The sequence below is a fragment of the Etheostoma cragini genome, chromosome 17, assembly GCF_013103735.1.
Source record: "Etheostoma cragini isolate CJK2018 chromosome 17, CSU_Ecrag_1.0, whole genome shotgun sequence".
NCBI classification, from domain to species: domain Eukaryota; kingdom Metazoa; phylum Chordata; class Actinopteri; order Perciformes; family Percidae; genus Etheostoma; species Etheostoma cragini.
Genome location: NC_048423.1, coordinates 14,573,043 through 14,598,781, shown reverse-complemented (window position 1 = coordinate 14,598,781; position 25,739 = coordinate 14,573,043). Strand labels below are relative to the sequence as shown.

Genomic DNA, 25,739 nt, shown 5'->3' with positions numbered 1-25,739 from the left:
AAGGGCTTGTGTGTTCAGTAAGGATGAGGCACAATGACATTTCATTCATTTTGTGCATTGGAAATTGTTGAGCAAATTAGATGTAGTTCAGCTGAGGTGCGTTCAGTGTTCAGAACAGGGCATCCATCGATCTACTGCACATTTAGGGTTTTTTCATTTTCATCTTAAAAATTGAGGATACAACGATAGATAGAAAAATGAATGCCAGTCTGGATTCCTTGATGGTGACTACATTCATTTGACATTTAAAAACGATATAATGGAAATGGGAGATGCATCATCATGCAACAATCTCCTAATGACCTATTACAGATCTAAGCTATTATTGGGTTATACTGCTTTTCTGTGGAAATGACAGCACAGCATGAGTAGCGAGAAACAAAAAAATGAATGTATCTGCATCGCCAATGCCAGTGTGTGCACATGTAAATGTCCTACCGAGTACATCTTCAAGCATGCAGAAGAGTTTGTATCAGTGTGTGCAGGGCAGTTGGTGTGCTGCCCTGATGAAGGGGCCACAGGGCTAAAATGAGCACGGAATCTGGAAACAGGGCTGTATGAATAATAAACAGGGATGGTTGTGCCAGGCCTCCTGCATGCAAGTCTACTAAAATGCTTCCATTAGAGGAGCCATCCAGGTGTAACATGGCCATGAAGGCTGGATATCCAAGTAGAGAGGGAGAGCTGAAGCCTTGTTATGGCAAGAGCATATCCAAACCCACTCTACCAAACATTAATCTGTGTGATGGCTCAATAGACTATTTGTGTCTCTGTGTGTATCTGGGCATGTATCTTTTAGTGTGTGCACATGAGAAGAGAAAGACGCAAGTGTGTGTGTGGCTCACTTGATTTGGACAGAGACATGTATCGCTGTCACATGGTGCTGAAGGCAGGCCTGCACATGCATGGGCTCAAATTTGAATTCTTAGCTATAGGGCACTTTCTGATGTGATGTAATCACTTCATCACAGTAATGGAAATGGGATTTAATTTTCTCTTTTCAGCGGCAGCAAGTTGATTCACCCACATTTAAACTTGGAGGTGAAAATTGCCAGTAACTGATTCCTTGCTGACTGCCTCTCATCCAGCCCATAAACGCAGACCTTATTTGTAGAGGCGGTAAAATTGTTTAATTAAAAACAATAATTCACTACAGGTCGTTACATGCTGCTAATTAAGCAGAGTTGACAGAGCAAGGTGTGTGTGGTGATGAGGCAGTTACAGGATATATATTGCTTTGTAGTCATTACACTGACAATGTGGAGGGCATGTCAGAGTCAGTTATCTTATTTGTGCCTTACTATGGAAGCTGCTTAAAGATTCATGAATAGATGAAGGCCATATCTGGACTACAGGTGGAAATCACAAGCAAATTGACGCAGTACTACAACCTCTACCGGCACCTAAAATATTTTGTTACCCAAAAAATGTCTTTGGAAAAAAATACACATATGCGGACACATTTAACGTTAAAACTGGCTGTAAATAAAATAAAAAATAAAAATTACCCAAAGGCTCTCTCTCTACTCCCTCAGCCTTCAACAAGAAGCTAGAAGTGCAATTTTGTAAATCCGCCCAGCAGATCAAAGTGCTACAATGTTCTAATGGCTGCCACCCACCCACCAGCCTCTCCTGTGGAAGAGCACCATCAGCAGAGTGTGTCTATGAAAAGAAAAGACAGCCTGATTAATCTTCTAATCGTTCCAGAGAGAGATGAAGACAGATACGGTAGATGCAGGGACGGAAAAGGAAAGCGACAAAGAAAGCTGCAACTCGCATACTGTACTACACCGTATGTTCCAGCAGAGACAGTGAAAAGAAGATAATGGGGAAGGCTGATGAAAATGGCTGCATTTTGTCTTTCTTTGTTGTGACTTTTACACATTTTAGCCTTTGAAATGATAAGGCTCCTCTGTAAGATGGCTGCTTCACTGCAGCAACGTCTCCTGCCCTCCTGTCTCGCTCGTCTCTCTTTGATAAACGTCTCAGTCTGCTTGACAAAATAATAACTATCAAACAGATTCCATAAATACGGGAAATAAAGATCAGAATAGTAGATAAAAGGGAAGTTACTGACAAATCTTTTTGGGAAATGGACATGTGTGCCATGAAGAGTGTCATCTTTGAGAAGTTGGGGGAATTCAGAAGGCAGACAAATTTATAGAGAGAGTGCATGCTAAGGCTGACAATTTCGGATATCACTTCAGATATCACTTATGCAAAAGCCTAAGGCAATAAATATGCCAATGTATGCACCCAACATAACCACCTTCAAAGCATCATACATAGAGTGAAAGTGGGAAAAGACAAGGTATATAAACAGCAGAAAGTGAGAAATGACTGCTTTGCAAACAGGCTTGCATATTACACACATTATTCCCCCATTGGTAGCGCTTGTATTAATAAACATGATTATATTGGGCATGAGGAAAATAGGCCTTATGCTTGTTTATACAGCTTTCATTACCATAAACATAGCTCTAGCTTGTGTTGGATGTAACCCATAATTAAACGAGGTTGATGTGACACAGAATACTTTGACTTCATATGACGGCTCCTCCTCTGGCTCCCTGTGTTCTGAGATAATGACAAAAGGAGGAATGGGATAGGTTGGGAACAAAGGTGAGCGCATCAAGCAGTTGGTCCTTTTTTGAATGGTGCGGGTGTTTCTGCTGGGCCTGAATACCTGGCAGAAAATTTATACAAAATTTATGTTTTTTTAAGCAGAGGTATGAGAGCTTATCAATTACATAACCAGATGTAGGAGTTCCCTAGCAATAAACACACACCATAACATCCTTTGTAGGCTATGTACATGCTTTGTTTGAAAGTCAGGGTTGGTTGCATGTTTCTCACTTGGCAGTTATGTGACATGTCCTTTTACTGAATTCAGCATATCAAAGCGATATTTACTCCTTCTCTTTCTGACGTAAGGTCTGCTTAGTTGCACATAATTGTTTCCTTGCTTTTTCATGCATTTTTGGTTAAAGCCAGCATTTAGGGTACCAGGACAGAGCTGTTTGTTGCCACTATTTAGTCAATTTGTAGTGCTAAGAATACTCAGAATAATTTATTTACCTACAACGTGAAATCCATACCGCAGCTTAAAAGGTGTATATCCATAACAACAATTGGTGCAGCTTTCAATGTCAGCAACTGATTCTTCAAAAAGCCCTTAAGTATTTGCCATAATGACCATGCAGTCATTGTTTGAAACCCAGCAACGGGACCCAAAACAGCTGATGCAGTAAAATCATTTTTCCATTTACAGCAAGTTTTATGATTCTAAGTGCTGTTCACTTCTTTCACCAATTATTGCTACACTCTCACAGTAAGTGGTACCACCTGGGTTAGAAAAACATCAGGAAGAGAGTGCATTATTTTCTCCAAGTACAACAGTCAGAAAACATTCACAGCGTGAGCGCAGCATCACAGTTGAGTTTGACTGAAAACTTAGAGAGGAACGATGATCAAAGTGCACACTAGTTCTTTGATCCCCAAATCAAGCTTTGGGGCTGAGTTATTGCCTGCCACACTCAAGGAAGGAGTGTGGAGCATTGTATTGAAAGGTCCCTCTACCTGACAAAGTGGAGAAGTGCTATGAGTGACTGTCGGCTTTTCATTTTGTCTATGACAGCGTCTGTCTTCATTCAACGCTCTTAAATTGGCTTCGGAACCGATTGGAAATGGTTCTTTTATTATATACTTCCCATAACTCCCCCTCTCATCAAAGCCGGGCCATCTTTTATCTGGAAGATGACGTTTCCATTAGGGTCTGCCAAACTCTTACTGCTGCTCTGTGAGTTGTGGTGTTGGAGGGAAAGCATTGTTAACCAACACAACAATGACAACAGGGTCTCTCTGGCTGGGGTGTTCACAAGCCTCGGTCGTGGCAATGCAGTTCATCAGATAACTGCTCACCCAGAACATACACAGGAGCAGGCGCATGGACAAACACAGTGTCTCTCTATCACTCTTGCTCTCTTTTTATTACTTGCAAACACAAACATTCACAGATGTGACAAAGTCAGACAACAGAGACACAGAAAAAAAAGATAGGACTTGGCCAAAGGAAGGGGGCTTGTCAGCCATTCCTCACCAGTTTCAGTGTTTCATCAAATGTATGAGGGGCCAATAAGGTTCAGCTGCCAATCTGGCAACTCTTCCAGTCCCCAAACTCAAAGCTGGGGATCTTTCAAAGACTGAAGCCCGGTAGCTCCCTCCCCTGCACGTTACTGTCTTCATTAACGTTAGCAATCAGACCTTGGTTCTTAGAAAGGAGGATAGATTTAAAGCACCAAGATACATTCAGAGATAGCGCACTTTTTGTTCTTAATCACATTTTAAGGCAGCGTGTTGGCCAGGCCCAGTGACATTGTTGGTGCTAATGAGGACATGGCTATGCCTGGTGTGTGTGGGGTGGCGGAGACATACGCTCTCTGGTCCCACTCTGGGAGTTTTAATTAGATCTACATTATCTGACTATCTGTCCACGTTTGCCCTAGCCGCTACTGTTTGGATGCATCATAAATCATCAGTATAAGTGATCACTAAAGGTCTCTATTATATCTTTAATGTATGTGAAGCATTTCATCCATACGAGGCAAATATTAAACCCTCACATTTGTAAAACTGAAATGTCATTTCTTCCTCTGGTTAATCCATTTACACTGCTGCTCATTTCTGTTCTCAATTCTCCCTTTCTGTTGTTTTTCTCTCCCACTCTTCTACTTATTCCTTAAGGTGGCTGGGCTTAAACAGCCTTTCCTCCATCATGATCACATCAGGCCCAACTCCTTGACCTTTGCTGTAAATATCAGCTTTCTTGATGAGGTCTGTGATTAGTTTATTGAACAATTCACACTCACTGAAACACACATGTGTGTTCACACCACACATGCATGCGCACCCTGCCATGGGATCTGTCCTTCACAGCCAACTATAACTCTGATTTCTTGGTGTCTACTGAAAATTCATGGAGCTCAACGCTGGCGGGCAGAGTGAGAGCAGCTGCACACCATCCTCAACAGCACCAGCACAGATAAATCAATGTTTCATGGGGACTGAAATGGCTTCTTGTAAAGCCTTATAGACTTGCCAGACTTTACCAAAGGTCAGTCCTGTAATTGTAGTTATCATCTATCTAAAACTTAAACAAGTACCCATTATTATAAGTAATTCCATATTGTTATTGTCTACTACAGTGTGAATCAAAATGAGCCAAGAATGTTTCATAAAAAAACTCTTGCCATATGGTAGCATACTGATCTGATCTCAGGCCATCCCTGACTCAGTGTTCTTCCGGAGTTGTGGTATAAATGGGGAGAGATTGGGCAGGGGTGGCAAGTACTACTGGCATGGTGAAAAATGTTGTGCATTAGAAGTGTCTGGACCTCGGTGTCCATGGTAGCCTGCAACTCCGCCTAGTGGAGCACAGAGCTGAGAGAGAGAAAAAGAAGCAGGTATAACATGCTGTTCCTGAATGTTTCTTTTTTAATCTTGTGTCACTCTTGCTGTTAACTGTAACATAGTCCATTGGAATAAAGACCAATGAAAAAGTCATATCACTGGACAAGTAACATGCCTCAAACCCCCATGACTGGTTTCTCCACAGACTTACATCTTTCATGTTTGCCTGGCTATCTCCTAAAAAAAGATGAAACAGAAATACTGAATAACTTTCAACACTAGTCCTGTTTCCCTCAAAATATTTTTATGCATATTTTGAAGTATCGCATAAAAAAATGTTGTAAATGCTGGAAATGGCTAAATTTGGAAAATCATGAAATCCGCTAAAAAGTCTTCACTCTCACTTGAGGTGGATTTTGGATGTTTCGAAAAAACAATGAATGCGCAAAATGGGAGATGGAAACAGCTTTGCAGAATAAGACGTAGCAAACATTTAATTCACATGGCTATGGTCCCGGTATCCATCGGATGGGGGAAGGTTTGGGATATGGGTTCCATCCAGTGCCCCATTCACTTGTGGCACATGGTGTGTAGTGGAGTTGCTGTGGGCCATAGCCTGTGCGTCAGCAACGTCGGGTGAGTTGACAAATTAGTTCAACAGCTTGAATCGTACTGGCCCTGCCCGTATACACAGCGGTGTACGGTTGGCTTACTGACACCCAATGTCTCTGCTACAACCATGGATTCCTCACAGGAAGCCAACTTGTACAATGCCACCTCTCTCCATTTAGCCAAAGAACTTTACTTCTTAACTCTGATTTAGCAAGCCAGTTTGCAATCTAAAACCATGCGTAACGTCAACTTGTGACAGAACTACGGTTTACATAGTCTAGTTTATTCGCTCTAAACCAGTTGATGAATTCTAATTCGCATTTTCTTATATGGGGCAATTTAAAAGTTTGCTTAAAATTCGCTTGACAATGAGATGGAAACATGACTAGTGAGGAGCACACACAAACTCACACATGCATACTGGTGTTTGAGTGTCTGAGGGCCACAGCGGCAGCAATGAATGGTCACATGGTTTTGAGGACCAGGCTGTACGTGACAACTAGGGCTGGACAATATGACCTAAAATCAAAATCACAACTCATTAGTCACTTTCCTTGCTTACGATTAATGGACGATTATTTTGTTCACTTGCAAGCTAAAGATGATATTTTCTAATTAAAGAGTGCGTATCTTTGTGATTTTAAAACAGTTGAAGGAAACACACAGATGAACTATTTGCTACTAAACAACTGCATATTTTTCCAAACAAACAAATATTCTAATCCTTCATATTTCACAACTATTGTTTTCTGTCAGATCATTTATGGATCTCAACATTTCCGACCACACTTGAATGCAGCTCCAATTCACCGAGGAAAAATAACTAAAAAAGAGAAGGAGGGACACAGCTTTGCTGTTGCAAAAGCTCTTTGGCAGTTCAGTGCTTTTGTTTGGTTTTAAAACTTTCTTGTGGCAGCAATGGAGGCAGTGATGTTTCCTGTTTACTGCACGGGACTCTCACACCGCCTCAAAACAGACTGACGAGTCTGATCCTCGGTTAAATGATTGGCCACCACAGGGTGAAGACGGGTTGCATTTTTCCAAAAGTTGAATTGGTCTCCACTTTTCGTCGTAGGCCGCTATGGTTCTTGCCGTCGCCCCCCTGTAACCCTGTAGCCACCACAACAGCCTAAAAGCACCACCCCCATTTAAAATGACTGGAAAGACCTGCATTTTTCTCCCGATCGTCCTGATAGTTCCAACGCAAATTGACACTTTCCCTTTGTGTTCCTTCCATGCTGCAGACTGGATGGGGCGGAGTTCCGAGTTGGAAGAAGACACACAGTGGGGAAAGTTACAACAGGACTAGAGGTCAGAAATAACCGTAATGGGGAAGTGATGTCGGTTAGAGGTTCTGAATTTCAGTATTGATGTATGCATGTATGCTCCTGTCCTTGTCCAGACTTCCTCTTACCACCTCCCTTATTTTATCTGATCCTCATCTCCCTGTGACAACATAAGGCTTTACTTTAATGAAATGTTTGGGTCCTTACACAGTCCTTAACTAATCTTTTTAGCTTCATCCTTTCTCTTTTCACCAACTTATCTTCTTTTTCCCTCCTTTATTGTCTTTGGGTTTTTATCAGTCATCTTGCAAGGAAAGGTAATAAAAGGCCAACATACTGAGGGAGCCTGGCTCCGTTTTGTCACTTTGCTCTTTTGCGCGCTCCTTTTTGTCTTTTATTTTTGTTTGTGGCAGCAGACCTTATCGGGAAGGTAGTTGTGAGATAAGCCCTTTGTGGTTCTTTGTGGTGAAATAATACGACAGGCTGATGAGGGCTGCTGGGTGAGTAGCTCCTTGCTGCTTCTCTCCTTCCCACCACTGCCTGTTCCTCTTCCCAGGGAGTGTTAGGAAGTCCCCAATGGGGCTGACAATTATCAAACGTTCTGTCATATTCCACCTTTGATAAAATGTCAACTCACCTCCTTTGACAAATGCTATTACAAGTTAACGTTCATTTACCCAGTTGCGTACAGCAGCTTCAGATTTTTAAAAGAAAATGTTCACGTTTGCATATCTTACAAGGTTAAATGAGTGTTTATACTGTCCCAGGTCTGCAACTGTGATGCATACCGTTGGGCTATTAAATACAACATCCACATTGCTTTCATTATACTTTACCTTCTTTAATCAAATAAACTGTAAGCTGTAGTCATTATTGACATTTAAAATGGTGTTAAAAGGTTGATGGCTACATTACAAAACTAAAAAAACATTCGTAGACTTAATGGAGCACTGTGAGTTAGTTCTGGACAGACAAAAACTTTTCTTTGTAATCTATTTTACTACTGATGGAGTCACAAGTTACTGGCTCATGTCAATACTTTGTCTCTAATCTACAGCACCTATTACGATTTCATGAAGTGGTAATGATTATACAATTACTTCAGCATGGAAATACCATAATAATGGCCATGGCAACCAAGGTTTGTGAGTTTGTGAAGTGGATGTTTATGGATTAAAAAATAAACACACACAGACAGGCTGGCCGGCCATCGATTTGTGTTGCTATTGACTAAAGCGTGGTCAACACTGGTGCTCAACAGCAGCTACATTTTAATATAAATAACAGCCGGTTTCTGGCCTGTAATTGCCTCAGAAATGACTACATGGATGAAAGAGCAGCAATAGGGGGTGCATGGTATTAATTAATAAGGTGGCATTTTTTAAGGCTTTGGCCAATGACACAGCACTTGGATGACAAATACTACAGTACACTTACGTGTCTCTTAATTTACCCTCGAGTTTAAGCCATGCAAAACAGAGCTTACAATATGCAACACCTGCATAACCTATGGTAACCCTTTATAAACACTGTACATGTGTTGGCTTTATACCGGATCAGACATTATTATGCTTCAGTGGTAAAGTAAGACTACAACTTTGACTTCGAGTGTTAAGCTCAGTCTGGATCCAGCAGAGACATAGAATTCCCACAACAATTTTCTAAGTCTTTTATAGCAGCTCTTTGTCAGACACAAGGCTATTTCACAAAATGCACTGGTGGATTTAAGAAGCAGATACTTCAAGCATAACTCATTTATTAGGCCAAGTGAAGGGAGGAGACAAAGAGAAGAAAATGAATTAGGCCTCACATGCACTTTTAATTACTGTTGTCAAGGTGTTTGCTTCGCCCTTCTGGGGAAAAAACCAAACCATCACTCAAACCAACTTCTTAGAAGACCTGCAGAATGAGCCATAAAGTTTAACACCTCTTCTATAGTGCAACATTTACTACAACATAAACAAAACTCAACCTTCTCCCCGCAACATCTCTCTTCTCTCCGGAGATAAGGTGCACTGCATGGTTAATAAACTGAGCAGAATGAGGCCACTGATTCAGGGATGCTCTTCTCACCTCATGTGCTTACCTGAGGGATAGAAGAGGACAAAGGAACAACATGTGCCTGTCTGTTTGATCTCCCTGTATGAGTTGTACTGCACATGTAGACTGCTGACACGTCATGGGCTGTTTGCTCCTGCACAGGCAGCCCTGCTGGCCTTCGTTGCGCAGCTCTTATTATAGCAGAGCGGCAAAGACCTTTTCTCTCACAAACGCACTCTCTGTCACTCTCTCTCTCTCTCTCTCTAACGTTCTCGTGCGCGCGCGCACGCACACACACACGCACACACACACACACACACACACACACACACACACACACACACACACACACACAATTTCTTTGATGAGGCTGTGGAATATGCTATCTACGACCTGGGGCTCTGTTAGAGTGCTTGGCTGCCATGTAAGTCTCATGTAGCTGAGAGAAAAGACAACACTGGTCGGCCAGTTTGCACTAAGAGCAACAACAATAAAGAAAATACACAAGGGTCTTGCAATATTTAACTTGAAAGTACAGTATACTTGGAGTTAAAATCTCTGTGTCCCTCAGTTGGACCTGACAAATATTGACTGGTGGCTATGGGGAATATAGGGAGGGTCACTAAATCCATTATTCATAAACGGGGGACATGAAGACGGTGAGTGTTTCTGCTGACTGTGTGGTTGCTCTCCCAGAAGCCAAGAGGCATTTTAAAAGCGGATATAGTTCCTTATCTTACCAACTCAAGTTAAGGTTTTAGCTGTGCTGACTTCCACATGTCTACATGATATGTCTTGCCTTTCAATCCGTAGCTTCCTGCTGCTCATTTACTCTTAATGTTTTAAGAGTGTGTGGTTTTTTTGTGAAAGCAAACTGCAACAATAGAACATCATTGTCTTGTTCCTGCCTGACACATAGGGTGAGAGACTTTCTACAATAAAACAAGACAAAATAAAACAAAGAAAGTAAATAAAATAACTAAATCAGGGACTTAAGTTAACTGAGCTAGACCACCAACAGTTTACACCAATTTTCTCAATGTGACACACAACACGTTTCCACAGCAGCACATTATTAAAAACAGCATGCTTGTATGTGCGTTATATTTTAAACAGGCTTCGATGGAAAGCACAAGGGGCTCGAGATGAGAGCAGTGCAGCGGTGAAAAAGGTAATTAAGTTGACCAGAACAAGGCCAGACGTCTGTTTAATATTTCATGCAGCCCCACACAAAGCACTATGGAAGTCATCAACAACAGGGCACCAACAACAATTATGAAATAATTAGCAGAGAAGCACCCTGGAAGATTTTGTCTTTGCTGGGGATATGTGTAAGTCATTTCAGACATGGCCTGGCCCAAATTGACTTTGCTCTCTAATTGACCCTGGTAAACACCAGCAGGCTGACTAGGCATACAATAAGAGTACAGAAAAACATGCACGTATGTATGTGCATATGCACACTTGTTCAACATCTTTATGAAAGGTTTTTCAGGAAATACGTATTACATACAGTGTTAAATTAAAACTGAATTTTGAATTATCTTGGAGCTATTGTGCATGTTTCTTTCTTTTTCAGAAGAGGATAAACCATTTTTGGACATATCTATGGAAACAGCTTTTAAGCTTTGAGCCTCTGGGTGGGTGTTTCCCATCGCAGATGTTCACTGACATCTTGTGTTGCTTTCTTGTCCACTTTAAAGACGGGGGAGGCGGTTTATTTTTGTTGTCGTGGGACAAAAATTATATATTCTTGTGTTCTTGTATTGTAATTCAAGTGGTCTGAGAGAAACCTAGACTTGTGCATTTCATACTTGTCTCTGTATTCAGTCTTAAATCAATCTAGCCGTCACAGGAGACTTTGGCCAATCACACGTCATTTCATATGCATATGTACGTTTATTTGGTGAAAGTTTTGTTTACCTTCGTCAAAGGTTCCTGGCTGTGGCTGATTTAAGGCTAAACTGATAGATAAGAGACTTTGTGACCACCCTATGGTCAGTGAAAAAGTAATCCAGTGTATTGTCCAGGTACCAGACACGATTTTGGTAACCAAAATGTTCTGATTTCTGATTTGTTTTGACTAAATAACGAGTGAGTGGGCTTTGGTTGCATGCCGGTAAACAGTCTGTGCGGAAAGCAAAACAGGAAGCAAGCATTTGCTGAAATGCAATCTCTGAATCCATCGACTAACGTCTGGTGCAGCTTTTTCTAATATTTTTTATTTTGTCTGCTTTCATTTGCAAATATATGTTTAAAGAGACACTGTCTCAACTCCATTCTCAGGTTCCTATTTGGACCCGGCGCATGGAACAGGGAGTCTTGTTATCACAGTAGGTATCTGCTACCTGCATACCCGCTGCCTATGCCAGAACTAAAGAAATCTTGGGTGATGCACGGTAATCTAAGTTGGTAAACCGATAGCTGATGGCTTCTGAGATTGAGCTAACATTTAACTGTTTCTCTAAGGAGTCCATATCGGGTGATGGCAAATAGACTATGAAAATCCACAAGTAGTGCTGTAAACTCAGTAACTAACCCAATTACAAACATCTACACCAAAAATGCACGTTGTCGTCTAAACAAGTCAAAACAAACCCAATGGAGATATATACCAATTGCTTAGCAACCATAGTTATTTTAGCATGATTATCCAGGGTTAGGGTTGGACTGGAGGAGACTTGGCATTAAAAGAGTCACAAAATATTGTATAGAGCGATTCTCGAGAAAATGTGCTCCATATGTGTTAGCTGGGAGACGCTGTACTTTCTGCAATGGAGCGAGAAAGAGTGAGACTATTTTTATCCCACCCTGAGGGCTGGGGCAGCTGTGTCAAAAGTCAACAACTATGGTGACTCCATGCTGCGACGCTCCAGTCCTGAACGAACACACCGATACATATAGGTTTTTTTTTCTTTCTGAAATTAAATTAAGACCATATTTAATGAATGAATGCTTACCATTTTAATAGTGGAAAAAGTAACACAGGATGATAAATTTACAGGAACATGTCTAACTAGAATCTAGGGGGAAGACTCAGCTTACCCAAACTAAATTCATCCATCAAACGTTGATAACAAATAGAATGTCAATGCTCTTAACCTTGTAACCCAGAAGAAAAGTGAACATGCCCGATAGTGTAACATTGACCATGAAATCTAATTTACCCCATGTTAGCTATGGCAATATTGCTCTGTGTGAGGCAAGCCCATAATGTACTGATGTACAGCTTCGAGAATGACAAGCTGTACTCACTGTGATTTGTTACACTAATAAAAGTGAAGATACATTATTTTCCTGCCCTCCAAAACACACACACACACACACACACACACACACACACAAACACACACCTCCCCCCACCCACCCTTCATGGACCACTTGGCTTTGTAGTGGCAAAGAGCTTGAACAAATTGAGAAATGATTGGAATTGAAAGATGAGTAATGGTGATTCTAGCGCTGTCCCTTCTCAATATGGAGATGATGAGATTTGATTCTTTGAGGTCAGGTACATCATCTGAGCTGAGTGGCTTTCCCATCTATGACTAAAAGAGATGAGAGGACGTTTACTCTCACATATGGACTTTTTGCCACAATCAGTCACTGCTGACATATGATCAATGCTATATTTACCGGTGCCACGTTTATACTATTCATACAGTAAGAATTCTTTATGTCAGTATTCTATAGTAAGAATTCTTTATGTCAACCTCATGGAATACGGTAAAGGAGTGAAGGACTATTATCCTCTGCCGTTGCCGTCTCCTTGTTCATGTTTGTGTGACTGAATAAACACTGATGGACTAAATGAGGTCAGTGAAGCTCACCCGTCCATGTCTTTCACTGCTTTCTCCTCATCACAGTCAACTATTAGTCTAGCTTTGCGCACTGAAAAACTGACAAACATGTAGACTAACAAATGGCAGTTCTGGTTTCACTGACTCGCAGTGAATGTAGGAGAATGCAGGGAAAGAGTAACATTTTATCTGGTTGTGAATTGAAATGTGTCGGAACTGTTGAAAATTCTTGTGATTAATTGATTCAGCAAAAGGAGTGTAGGGAAAAGGGGCGGGGGGGGGACTATATTTGTTATTACAATGCTTTATAAATGAAAGACTGAATATGTTTAGAAAACAAGTGGTCTAACAGAAGAAATATAAAGAATACACCTCCCCTTCCATCCTGTTCTACTGATGATCCTCAAATTACACGTTCTGTTGCTTTCAGACCTTTTGACAAAAGTGCAGATGGTTGGCAACTCCAGGCTGTCTTAAGTTATTGACCCAGTGAGCTGGTGAACATACAGAAGTAAGAGTGACTTGTGTCAGCACAAACTATGGAAACTCATATCGTAAGATGGATGTGTTTACTCCTACCCTGTTTGTAAGAGCGTGACAGTTCAATGATGAAAAATGTCATGGGGAACAACTGTGTGTTTGGACATGGTTCCTTTTATATCAAGATACTTCCAGTGTGTGTATTAGATGTACTTCTATAATTTTCTAAATCTGTAACATTTGTTTGTGTTTAAATTCTACAGTTTTTATCTTTTTTTTATTGTGTTAGACATAGCAACCAGGATCTCGGCGTTGTCTGGCCTTTGTTTTCTTCCACTAAACTCCACCAATTGGTTTTAGGATTGAGTTTTGAGCAAATGCAACAGAGATTTGATACTGCAATTCTAAAATCGAAAAAACAAAAAATATAGCCGTGAGGTGCTGGTCACGAGTTCACAACTTTTTTCTCAATAGCGACTTCAAAGTAATTTTACACTTGGTCCAACGTCGTTATAAAATATATCCTGCAAGCTTTGTAATGTTTGGACAAACAGTGCACTTTGTTAAACGCCTACAACTGATTTGTCAAAACCATTTATTTCATTTCAGTGTGATATGTAGCTTAATCGTGATCACAGCAAATTGAGAAAAGCAAATGACCAACACAAGCTCAAACCTTGATTTGTGTCAATCCACTAGTCCATCCCTAGTGGTCAATTTGAATGAGACTTGCAGTGTATGTTTGAGGTCATTATGTAGACATTTCCTGGAAGTTTTGTGTTTATTGTACAAACATTTAGTCATTTACAGCTTGATTTGCGCTATATCAACTGCAGTTTGTTTGCATTGTTAGCGTCCCCTCATTTTTAATTTTTAGTTGATGGTTAACGGGAAGACAACACAACGGTTAATAAGCTTGATCCACTGATTATTTATCAAAAATTTGGTGGCAAACGGAGCTACGGTGTAGGAGGAGATCTTAAAAATGTGTTTTTCAAAGAATTCAAAATGGTGGAAAAACTTTCTAGGCGGCCCTTAATGGTCCTTGAGGCTTTTTTTTGTAGAGCACATTAAGCTGCACCTGTGTGAGAAATTTCAAATCAATCGGACTTACAGCACGGGGGGCGTGGCCTTTCAAATTTTGCATTTTGAAGCCTTAATTACAGCGCCACCATGTGACCGACTGGGTTCATAATTCTATAGAAGAACACTCACACCATGTACAGTTTCATGTTAGGAGCTCATTCCAGCTCACAGGAATTTGAGCCGGCACGGCAGACAACAAATAATAATAATAAATAAATATGAATAATACTAATAACAGACAAACATAGAAGGGTTCTACCGCTTTGCGGTTTAAACCTTAAAAAAATGCTCTTTAGTTTTGAATCTGCATAAAATGCTTATCATCTCCGTGGCACTAAACAGCCAAGTCATATAGGGGGATTGTTACCATAGCAACTGCTGATAGAGTAATGAGGAGAAAAAAAAGTGGGTTTCCAACAAACAACTCACAACTGATCAACCACAACAATAAAAAACATTAAAAAAAATTTCAGCTGAAGATGGAATCAAACACTTAATCTGCGCCCACATAGCACATCTAGCGGCAATTCTTCTCCATTAATTATAGATATGTACATACTGTATTTTAAGAATAATATTAGATGTTAGTTGCTCTAGAGGTGTGCCTTCACCAAGCAAGCAACACAGGAAAATTGTATAGAGTAAATCCTTGGGGTATCGCATGCAGGTATGTTCTATGTCTGCGTGCAGAGTGAGGATAAGAGCTAATTACTGGGTCTGAGTAACAGGAGCAGTGGAGGCGAATAAGATCCCTTCCCTGGACAGGTATTTTAATAGGAGTATGGGGGATAGCGTGACACTGGTTCTCTCCTGAGACCCTCAGCATCTCTCCCAGGCAGCACACTCACCTGATGCATCAAATCAGACTACAGTATTCACTTAATGAAGCACGCGATAAGTACATAATCTGAACTAACTGTAAGGTGAACTTAAAAAACAAACAAAAATGACATGTATTACTTGAAAATGGAGATACTTATAACAGTAGGCCTGATCGTCTCTCTTCTCAAGCCATTTTACATGATTAATAGGGTAGAGAGCAGGAGTTGAAACTGCAATTAAAGGTGTCTTCCATCAGAAGAAAGCCCCCTTTCTAGTAGTCAGCTAAAGGAGGACCGAGGGGAGCAATGCTCCACCAGAGAAGTCATTATTTCTCCACCATCCCCTCTGCTCTATGGAATACATTAACTTCACAGTGTCGCTGTCTTAGCCAGAGTGCCTTCATAGCTTGCTTTTTTAAAAGGGATGCATGCAATTAGAAGAAGGGAAAGAAGAAAGTGCTTGGAATAGTCTCCAACCCCCACACTGAGATTGAGTACCAACACAAAACAAGCTCAGTGGGCCCCTCGGGGCCCTGCCTCAGTCTGAGCAAAGCCTCCGATAGTCACTGTCACCACTGCTCATTGACAACAAAAAGAAAAGAAAACTGCAAAGTCTCCATTTCACTGTGTAAATGGCTTTCTAAAAATGTACAGATGAATTTCTAATAACAGACACCCGCCCATGTTTGTGTGGAAGCATTTATGATTCTTCCTTTGTTGGGAAAAAATACCTTAACAGCATCAAATTAAAATTCACCTCTACTTTAATATAGTGTGGTGAAATTATACATGCATAACACGGTAAAACGTGTTAGCATGTTCAACTGAGAAGGGCTGCACACTGGCATTGTATAAACTTTGTTCCAGTTCTTTTTCTGTGTGGATTACGGTGCTGCACCAAGGATCATTACATCCATAATTCCCAGATTTACACGATGTCATTGTGAATATTTACATGGATTTGACTATTAGCTACAGTGCAATTAATTATATATACACATTACTTAGACACTTTACCAAGGTACACTCTCATGAAGAGCCAATTCTTAGATCAGAGACAACTCTTATATCCTCATGGGGATGAAGTAGCCTCATGAATATGCTTCACCTTTGAAAAAGTAGTGGGGATTGTGGAGAATCATCATAATTGGAGAGATGGCAGAGGCATTATTCTGAATCTTGTCTTCATACCATGTGTGCTACAGTAATGAGCCAGAGGAAAGTGATTGTCGTACATTTGATGGTTCACCGACTTCACAGTCATTGTCTTTATCTGAGATAGAAAGGAGAGGCGGGGGAAGGATCACAATTCCTTTGAGGTGCATTTAAATCATAGTCTCCACATATTACTCAGAAAATTCCCTCTGGAGTGTGTGAGCTGAGATGGCGTCCTTCAAGCCCCGCTGGGTTTTCTGTCATCATGAAATGGGAGCAGGAGATTAGGGGGGTGAGGGATGTAGAGGATGGAGAAGGAGGGGGGTAAATACTGAAATCTGGTCTAATCCCATCTCATACAGCTGAAGATACACTCCTAAGACATTTCTGCTCAGAGCTGAGGTAACTGAAAGGAATGAGGAGAATACCATTGGGAATCAGCAGTATAATACATTGTGTACATCTCCAAATAAATTAAAGACTATATACATACATACACACACACAGATTTTAAGTAATGGCAATCAACAGTCTGTTACTTATCAAATGTGTATGCTTAGAGAGAAAAAAATCCCAAATAAAAACCTAACTGGCTCCCAACACATTGTTAAACTAAAGTTGGACCACAGTCATTATATACGATATAATTTCACATTACAGTGTGAGCCACTGGGTACAGTTCAGGCAGATAAGATTTTTGCAGGGGCTCCTATTCTTGCATAAAAAACACATAAAACTGTGTTTAATGGTTTGCTGTAAAACACGTCTTTCCTGGTGTAATTAATGACAGGACAGTGAATCGTGAAATACATATCTAGAGGGTTCATACAATAAGTATTCAAATTCCATATTGTAATTAAATTTCCTGCTATTCTTCTAATTGGCTGCAGCACAAAGCTTAAGAAATATCCCTTATGATAATTAAATGTTACAATAAATGTTTTGTCTGTCTTTTAAAACACGATTAAAACACAATGACAGCTTTATTAGCCATTATTTTATGTGTTCAAAAACATTTGACTGGAAATGTTATTGTGGTGTTTCATCGGTAACATTTGGCAAAACACAGTTGCAACTTTATAACGCATGGATTAAAGGCCTTGCAATACACTCACATCCCGTATGATTTGTGTAGTTAAAAAAGCCTTTTGCACATCTTAAGTAACTAGATGAACACATATCAAGAGCATAACCTTAGCTCTTCTTTTCATGCTTGTCTTTTCTGCGTTTTATCTCACGCTTCTCTCATATTCTTATGAAATGCAACACTTAACAAAGCCCCCAGATTAATGTGCAGAAATAAATAAATTAGAGTGAGCATTCAGAGTGACTGCTGATGCGAGAGGAGAGGAGATTCTCACAACCCACTGCCCCTGCTGTAAGAACATGCCTTATCAACATTTCCCCCTGTAAAATGGCAATGGAAAGTTGCACATTTCATCAACAAGGCTATGCATTCATCTGCTGTAAACTGCATGATTCCCCTGCCTTGTTATGACTCCCCACTCTCACCTCTCTTGTGTGCACAGCTCAGGTCTCTAACCTTTAACATGTATCACTAGTCTACAGTGAACCTAAAACCTGGCTTACAGCCTGAGACTGTCTTCTTAAGAGATGCTTCCACTAATGCCTGGTTCACACTACACGGACCTCAGCCCTACTTTTCCTTTCGCCAACGTTTTTTGGAGCTCTGCGAAAAAAGCCCCAGATCAGAGACAAATCGGTGTTGGCTTGGTGCAAATCAATGCTTCAGCGCTAACTGTTCTCTCAGCTCACTGGTGCATTACAAACATATTCCAGATCTGTAGCAGGCTAAATATCTGGACCTGTAGGGGAGTGTGTGGTGTTTGTTTTCAGGACAAAACGTATTTTGGAGACCAGACATACTTGTCCGGGATTCCTCCTGGAATCATCCTGTAGTGTCCTGTGTCATGTTGTGTGAAAACCACAAATAATTCAAAAAAATGTTTGTGTGTGTGTGCGTATGTCTGTGTGTAAAGTACAGTGATCTGACTACTTTGAAAGTCATGCAGTGTGAAAAATACACCATCATTTCAAGTTGAGTGAGACCTCTTATTGCAGCATTGGGAACACTCTCTCTCCTCTGTGATTGGCCAAAGTCTACAGTCGCAGGCTTTAAGATATGACCAGTGTCTTTGCTGAGCACATTTTTCAAATGTAGACAGCTGCAGCTCCGGCTGCAATTCACAGTAAGCCTAGTTCTAGGAGTTCACCTTTACCACTGGTCACAAGGGCCTGGATGAGAGTTCACTGTGATATTTACATTAAATGCAAAAATGTGGTAATTGTTCGGCAAAAAAGTTAGAAAGTTTGCCTGATGTTATAGCAAGTGAGCAAATGTATATTAATTCAGTTCTGCATAGGGATGAGCTACCCAGCGATTAAAGCCCTGTAGAGCCATTTGATTTAAAAAGGCACCCTGTCTATGTAAATAGTTGGAGAGGACATTTTTTATCACACATGAAAGTGGTTTAAAAAGAAAATATTGCCTGTTTTATCCCTGTTCAGGTTTTGCGTGCAAGTGGATAGAAGCCCAGAGAGCTGCTGAACACACAGGGATCTTAAGGGAGCATTTGCACATCTGAGAGAGCACATCTGTCTTTTTACACCCATATTCCAATTTATGTACTTTGAACATCTTGATTGCATCCCTGCGTGGTAGAGCTGTAACGATATGGAAAATAAACCGAAATCGCGCCGCTCCACGAACCTCTGTCGTGGAATGAGTAGGCGGAATCGTGACACACCCCTTCCAACTCCCAGAGTTATCCTTCTCGTCCAGAGCCAATACTACCAAATCTTTAAATACTAAGAGTCCTTTTTATTCCTGTCTTGTCTGGTAAATTTAGCTAACTGTAAAGACAGCTAAAAGCGAAATGGGGGGCACTGGTAACACTAACGAAGTTGTAGCTAACGCTACGAGTGGCCTCTGTTCTGGTGCCTGGGTCCGTTTCCCGACGGTTCAGTAAACTGCCGTTGGTTAGCGTCCTTAGCTCCTGAGTTAGCTAAGTGCTGACCGCGATGGTTGCTAGCTGGCTGGGGGATGACTGTGGATGTGTCCCCGGGCCGGTCCGGTGCTGTAATGATAGTGAATGGCGGCTAGCTGGCTGGAGGCTGAGTGTGGAATGGATATGTCCCCAGGGCTGCTGTCCGCTCTCATCCCAACTGAAGCCTCGCAGCGACAGGAGACAGAGGCAAAAGACATGGGTGTGCTAGCTAGCTAAATTACCATTAGATTAGTCGTCTATCTATACAGTTAACGCTACTGGTGAATTTGTGGGTTGGCCCAGAGTTGTTGACCGTGGTCAAAACAATCATACTAAAAATAACGTGTTGAACGGTGTCGTAATCTTATGCTACACACCAAGAATTACATTAGCATTAGCTACTTGTCAACCAGCACCTTAATGGTATGTACCAAAGCACTTTTTCGATCCTCCTACAGGTTGGGGGCGGAATTGTCCATTACTGTTGCCATTATTCTTATGTCTCATTCCAACAAGTTAATGAGCAACTGAAACAATTTTGGAAACATTATTTCGAGGTACAAAAGAATCTTTGGGGTTGGATGGATCAACATTTAAATCAATTAATATCAATAAGTTAGCTATCTGTTGAATTACTGTGTTGCAAAGTGTAATGTATTAAATGAAAAAACAATGCCATGTGGCACAAAACAATATTGTATTAGGTATTACCTTTAATTAGGACCCCCCCCCCACCCAAAAAAAAAAGAATTTCATTTTGTATTGAATTGTCAGAAATGGTGATAAGAACCAAACCCTGGGTTTGGTGTATCAGCCCTACTGCGTGGCATTTGGTGATGACCACTGATCATGAAAAATGTTATATACTTTTAAATTGTCTGGTTACTCCTGGATTAAAACTATGGGATAAAAATCACTTGGCCCAAAGGCTTAAAGAAAAATCCAAATCCACAAATAGCGAGTACGGAGGTGTCTCACAAGAACAACATCACGGCTGCTCTTAGTCCTCAGGACAGGCCTTGTTATGTCACTGGGTGCTTACTGTATGTGTGAATATAGGTGTGTGGGCAGCTTGGGTTGAGGCAAACTTCAAAACCAATTTCCTGTTTGTGACTATGTGCTGCTCTGTAGCTTTCCTGTGTGTTTATGTGCAATGTTCATGTAAGCTCCTGGCCAGTATCACTCTTGTCATGCGTGGGAACTTATTCTCAGTAGGCGGATGTTAATGTTTAGGATTATAAATTTAAATTGGTACATTTTACATCTTCTGTAGTTCAGTCTGAAACTTGTGTGGGAATAATATTACAGCAGAATATACAATACAACCCATATAATGTAACAATGTGAACAAATGTAGCATGAGCAAATGTAACAAACTTGGTAATAATAAAAAAGAAACTGGTAAAATTACCAGCTGAAGATGTCTAGGCTGATTTCCATTTAGTTGGACAGCCATCTGTCCACTGTGCCTGTCCTCAGGTTGAGCATTTCTCATTACTTTGTCTGTGCAAGGCATTTGTTTTTATTACATTACCTCTACAAGTTAGTAGTGGCTTACACTAGTTGCTGCTTTGTGTGCACAAGAGGACACAGGTATTCCATGTCAACAAAATAAGAAAATATTTACAGGCAAAAAATCTGTCAGGCAGTGTCGAGACCAGTATAAATTCTGAATGAGTGTGTCTGTGAAAGTGCATATAACATTCAGCTTTACTCTTACCGCTGCACACTTTTTTTCATAATGCCTAGTTTTAGTTGATTCTGGAATCTTTTTCAGAACCAACTAATACTGTAACTAACTTATTGTTTAACTTTTATTTCATGTTCTTTTTAGCACCATTAATATGCAATGGCCAGTTAGGTTAATTAACTCCTCTGTTTATCTGAATTGAAAGCACACAATAACCTTAGGGTCCTTATAGAAAACCATATATGTTCATCCTTCAAACGTACCATGTTGTTCATAACTGAACAACACAACTTGAAAGGAAACTTACATTTTTATCAGGTGTTATCTAAAATGATATAACCAATGTGTGTTTAGCTGTGGCATATTCCCTACAGCACCGCCCTTCCCGCACTAATGAATACTGTTGTCAGTGGGTACTTCTCTTTGTGCTAACTTGTGCTCCCTTGTGTCCTCTCATGACCCGAAAATTATTTCTCCTCTGTCATTATAGTTAGCATAATAAATAGCATCCAGTAAGTGGGTACTAGTGAGAGGAAGGTCATGTGGTAATCAGAAAAATGTCCAGGTCGGAGACGCATTGTATGGAACCAACCCTAATTACTGCACCATTTCCCTCAGTTCCTGCTGCACACACTCACAGTGGCCATAACATAACACAGGCCAGAGGAGGGCTCCTTCTTACCACACACACAGACACACACACACACACAACATAAACTTGCTGATGGTCATGCATGTTGTACCTGCCAGTAAATCATGACTTCCTCCTTCTTTTGTGGTTAAAAACTTCAGCACTATTGCTGGTTTAGCTCTATAATATTGGATATTCATGATTAAATAAACAACTCATGTTACAAAAACATTTATATTATTAATTGTGAAGCGTTTAACATTTAAAAAATAATAATCTGAAAAAGGGCTGTGTGGGTGTGGTTTGATCAAATTTGATTGAAGATTCTGACCGAGGCAAGGTGGAGGCTGGAGGTGTGGCCTTGACCAACTTAAAAAAACACTTTGCTCGTTTGAAAGCCATGTCGTCTCTCTCTCTCCCATGGGTGGGCCAAATTCTCTTGGCGGGCGAAGCAGAGGAAGGGGAGGTAACCTTGCCCACCTTGCACACATTTAAATCTTAAAAAACCTCAAAGTGACATTTTCATGACAGGGACCTTTACGGGGCTTGATTGTAATGCGCTGCATGTATATAAACAGGTTCTTGACTTACAATGTGGAGCTTCAAGAAGTCTCCGAGACCAGAGGAGCTATCCACCCTCACCAGGACAGCATCCTTTAGGTGCGTGCTGAAGCCAATGGCTAGCCGATCTGCCCTCGTGCTGGGACGGTCATTTGGCGGCCATGTGTATGTGATCAGTCCACCATCTCGCCCGAATATGTAAGTTGTTCCCGCTAAAGAAAAGAAAAAAGGACAAAGGACACAAATGAGACATTAACAGTGTGTTCCCCATTTCCAGCCGTGTACTAAACGCAAACCAGTGACTGTCAACACAGAAACATTAATAACACAGCAAAGCCGGCATCGATGCTGTGTGTACAGAGCACCATCAGTCTGAAGTGTTTCATTGTGCTGAGTAATTACTTTGCAAAGCACAGAGCAACATATCGCTCTTAAACAGCTCTCAGCCCCATCTGAGGCTTTAAGTACACTTATGTCAATTCATGAGAAGGAGAAAATTCAGCGGAAATGAGGGAGGCAGGTACCTGTGCCAATCTTCTCATAATAATGCACAATTACTCAGTTTTATTGCCAGTGCCTGCTGCACCTCTAGAGGGACGAGATAGAAGTGAATGTTAGCAGACGTGCAGTGGTGTCCCCTGTGCCTGGGTAACCAGCACGCAAAAAGTGCACCTCCCAGTTTCTCGCGCTTCATTAGCAGCCTCAAAGGCAGATGCTGCCGGCAGCTTTATTGACTGACTGGTCCAATTATGCCCTCCTAGTGACCTCCAAACCAGCTACTTCCTGTCTTGCAGCATTAGCTCATTGTCTTTAGCAGCCTTATGAAAGGTTTGAACAGGACCTGGTGGATAAAAGAGTGGTTCTAATTATGTAGCCATTCAGTGAGAAAAAGCCTTGTGGCATTATGACCGTGACCTAGACAAATTGATGGTTGGGAATAAGTCCGTCTCGACTAATGAAGGAAGTGGTCTAAGTGGGAGCATATTCATGTATAGAGGCACAGTTTCAGGTTGTGACGCTTTTCAACCATCCGGCGCTTCGGCATTTCAGAGCTGTCAGACTTTTCTCAATCAAATAAGTGCCTATATCTTCCCAATTAGAAACCTTGATTAGGATAGTGTTTCAATTAAATTCTACCAGGACATAGAAAAGTATGCTTGAGGACGAAATTGTGCATGTGTGTACAATTGTGAATGAATGAGTATGTGATTGGGAAATAAATGCCTGTGAGAAAGCCTGAAAATGAATGCAGCTGTCAGATTTGCATAAAAACAGCTATCTTCATGAAAAATTAGACAAGGAGCTCTGCTACTTTTTTATGCATTTACGTATGGGTGTGTGTGTGTGTGTGTGTATATATATGTATGTGTGTTGTAGTTTCTGTCTGTGTGAGTAAGATGGAGAAACAGAGAGAATGAGGGAGAGAAGGAAGACAGAGTGTGTTATTATTCATAGGGGCTGGGAGTTAAACAGCCTTAGCCTGAACAATAGATTATAAATCATTTTGACTGTAATTCCAATATTTTCTTGTAAACCAGTTCACGAGGACATAAAACTATCGATATATTTGGCATTTATTTATATATTTCTGTTGTTTTCCTCCTTCTGGCTTTTCTTCCTAGTGCAGTGAATAAAGCGCGTTACTCTACTCTCAAGTTCCTTTTCCAATCCCATTCGCTCATTTGTGTCAATACACACTGTCAACCATTAGCTAAAAGAATTGCATCATTCATTAACAATAATGTGATTAACAAATGAGGTCGGGACATGCACATCTATAGTGGAATTTATTGTTTTCATAAAGCATAACTCGCAACTGTAACACATAATGAAATAACACTAAGCACTCTTGTTCACCTAATGGATAAAGCGTTATGAAGCTTGAGGACTTCTACATAGGATAAGATATTATGTATAATATATTTGCAAGGCAGGAGTCATTTCTTTTTCATGAAGTCTGCCGGCTACCACTGAAAACCCTCCTTGTTCCATTAATGCATATCTGATGTTGGCCTCTTCACAGAGCAATCTCCAATTCATGTATCTCGCTCTGGACTGTTGTCGCTGTCTCAGAGTTTTCCCGCAAGCCACCAAACACTTGCTCCATGCTCCAGCTTATTATAATTAAGCTCTTTTAAACCATGTCAGTATTGGAACTCAGTGGGCCCCTAAGCGTCTCTTTCCCCCCCTCTGTCTGTTCATACGATTTGACATCCACTTTATCCTACTGACAGCTTATTTACTTTCAGTGACCTCCCAAAAAAAAACTATAATTTAAAGATTGCTCATTTCAGTGGGTTGGTGTGCAGAGACACCCTTAAGCTAAATGGATAAACAGCAAGACCCTCATGTCAAGGCACCAAAGGTCAACTAAACTAACTACTCTGTGACATGCAGATTATATAAATGGTTCCAAAGAGGATTCAGTGAGTGAACATAATAATGTTGCCGATATGTGGTAAAGCAGGCTAAAATCCATACAAGCATATAAGACTTGTGAAAGACTCCTTGAGGGACTGTTGAGGATTAAGATACATGGAGAAACATGGCTAATATACACCTACACAGTTGTGCAGTGGCATGAAATCAGCAGACACGTGCCTGTGTAACTCTAGTGGTGGGAGTAATTATGCACTGGCTCCATATTTGTTATTTGTGTGCTCTCCTGGGACACCGGGCCCGATATGGATCTCTTGTACTCATTAGATACAGTTGTGTCCTGGAAATACTTGGCTGTTTGCTGTGTCTTTAACTTGAAAAGAGTTTCAGTTTATTCCCTATTCACTCCCTGTATTCAGTGTTGCTCGAAGGTTTGGGCACCCCAGGTAAAGATTTGTATTAATGTGCATAAAGAAGCCAAGAAAAGATGGAAAAATCGCCAAAAGGCTTTTGGATTTTAGATTTTAGATTTTATTTCAGTCATTTACACTTTCAAAATAACAGAAAACAAAAAAATGGCGTTTGCAAAAGTTTGGGAACCCTGTAGAGTTTAGGGTTTGCACCGCAACCTTTAGAAAGCAAAGAGACTTGACAGTGTCACGGATTATTCTCAATTATTGTCTGAAAAATTCAGGCAATGTAAATTTTAAGGTTTTAAATGCCCAGACTCATCTGACCTTGCCCCAACAATCAGCACCATGGGTTCTTCTAAGCAGTTGTCTAG

The 25,739-nt window shown here is 40.8% G+C and overlaps 1 protein-coding gene across 41 annotated transcripts in view; it reads right to left on the bottom strand.

Annotated features, from left to right (window-relative positions):
* The window catches only part of LOC117960833 (neurexin-1a), a 257,521-nt gene that overhangs the window by 69,260 nt on the left and 162,522 nt on the right, over nucleotides 1–25,739 (bottom strand). For all 41 annotated transcript variants that reach the window (XM_034899036.1, XM_034899035.1, XM_034899034.1 and 38 more), the window contains one exon: nucleotides 22,607–22,788. In XM_034899036.1, the coding sequence (XP_034754927.1) occupies nucleotides 22,607–22,788 (182 nt within the window). The remainder of the gene's footprint in view (nucleotides 1–22,606; nucleotides 22,789–25,739) is intronic.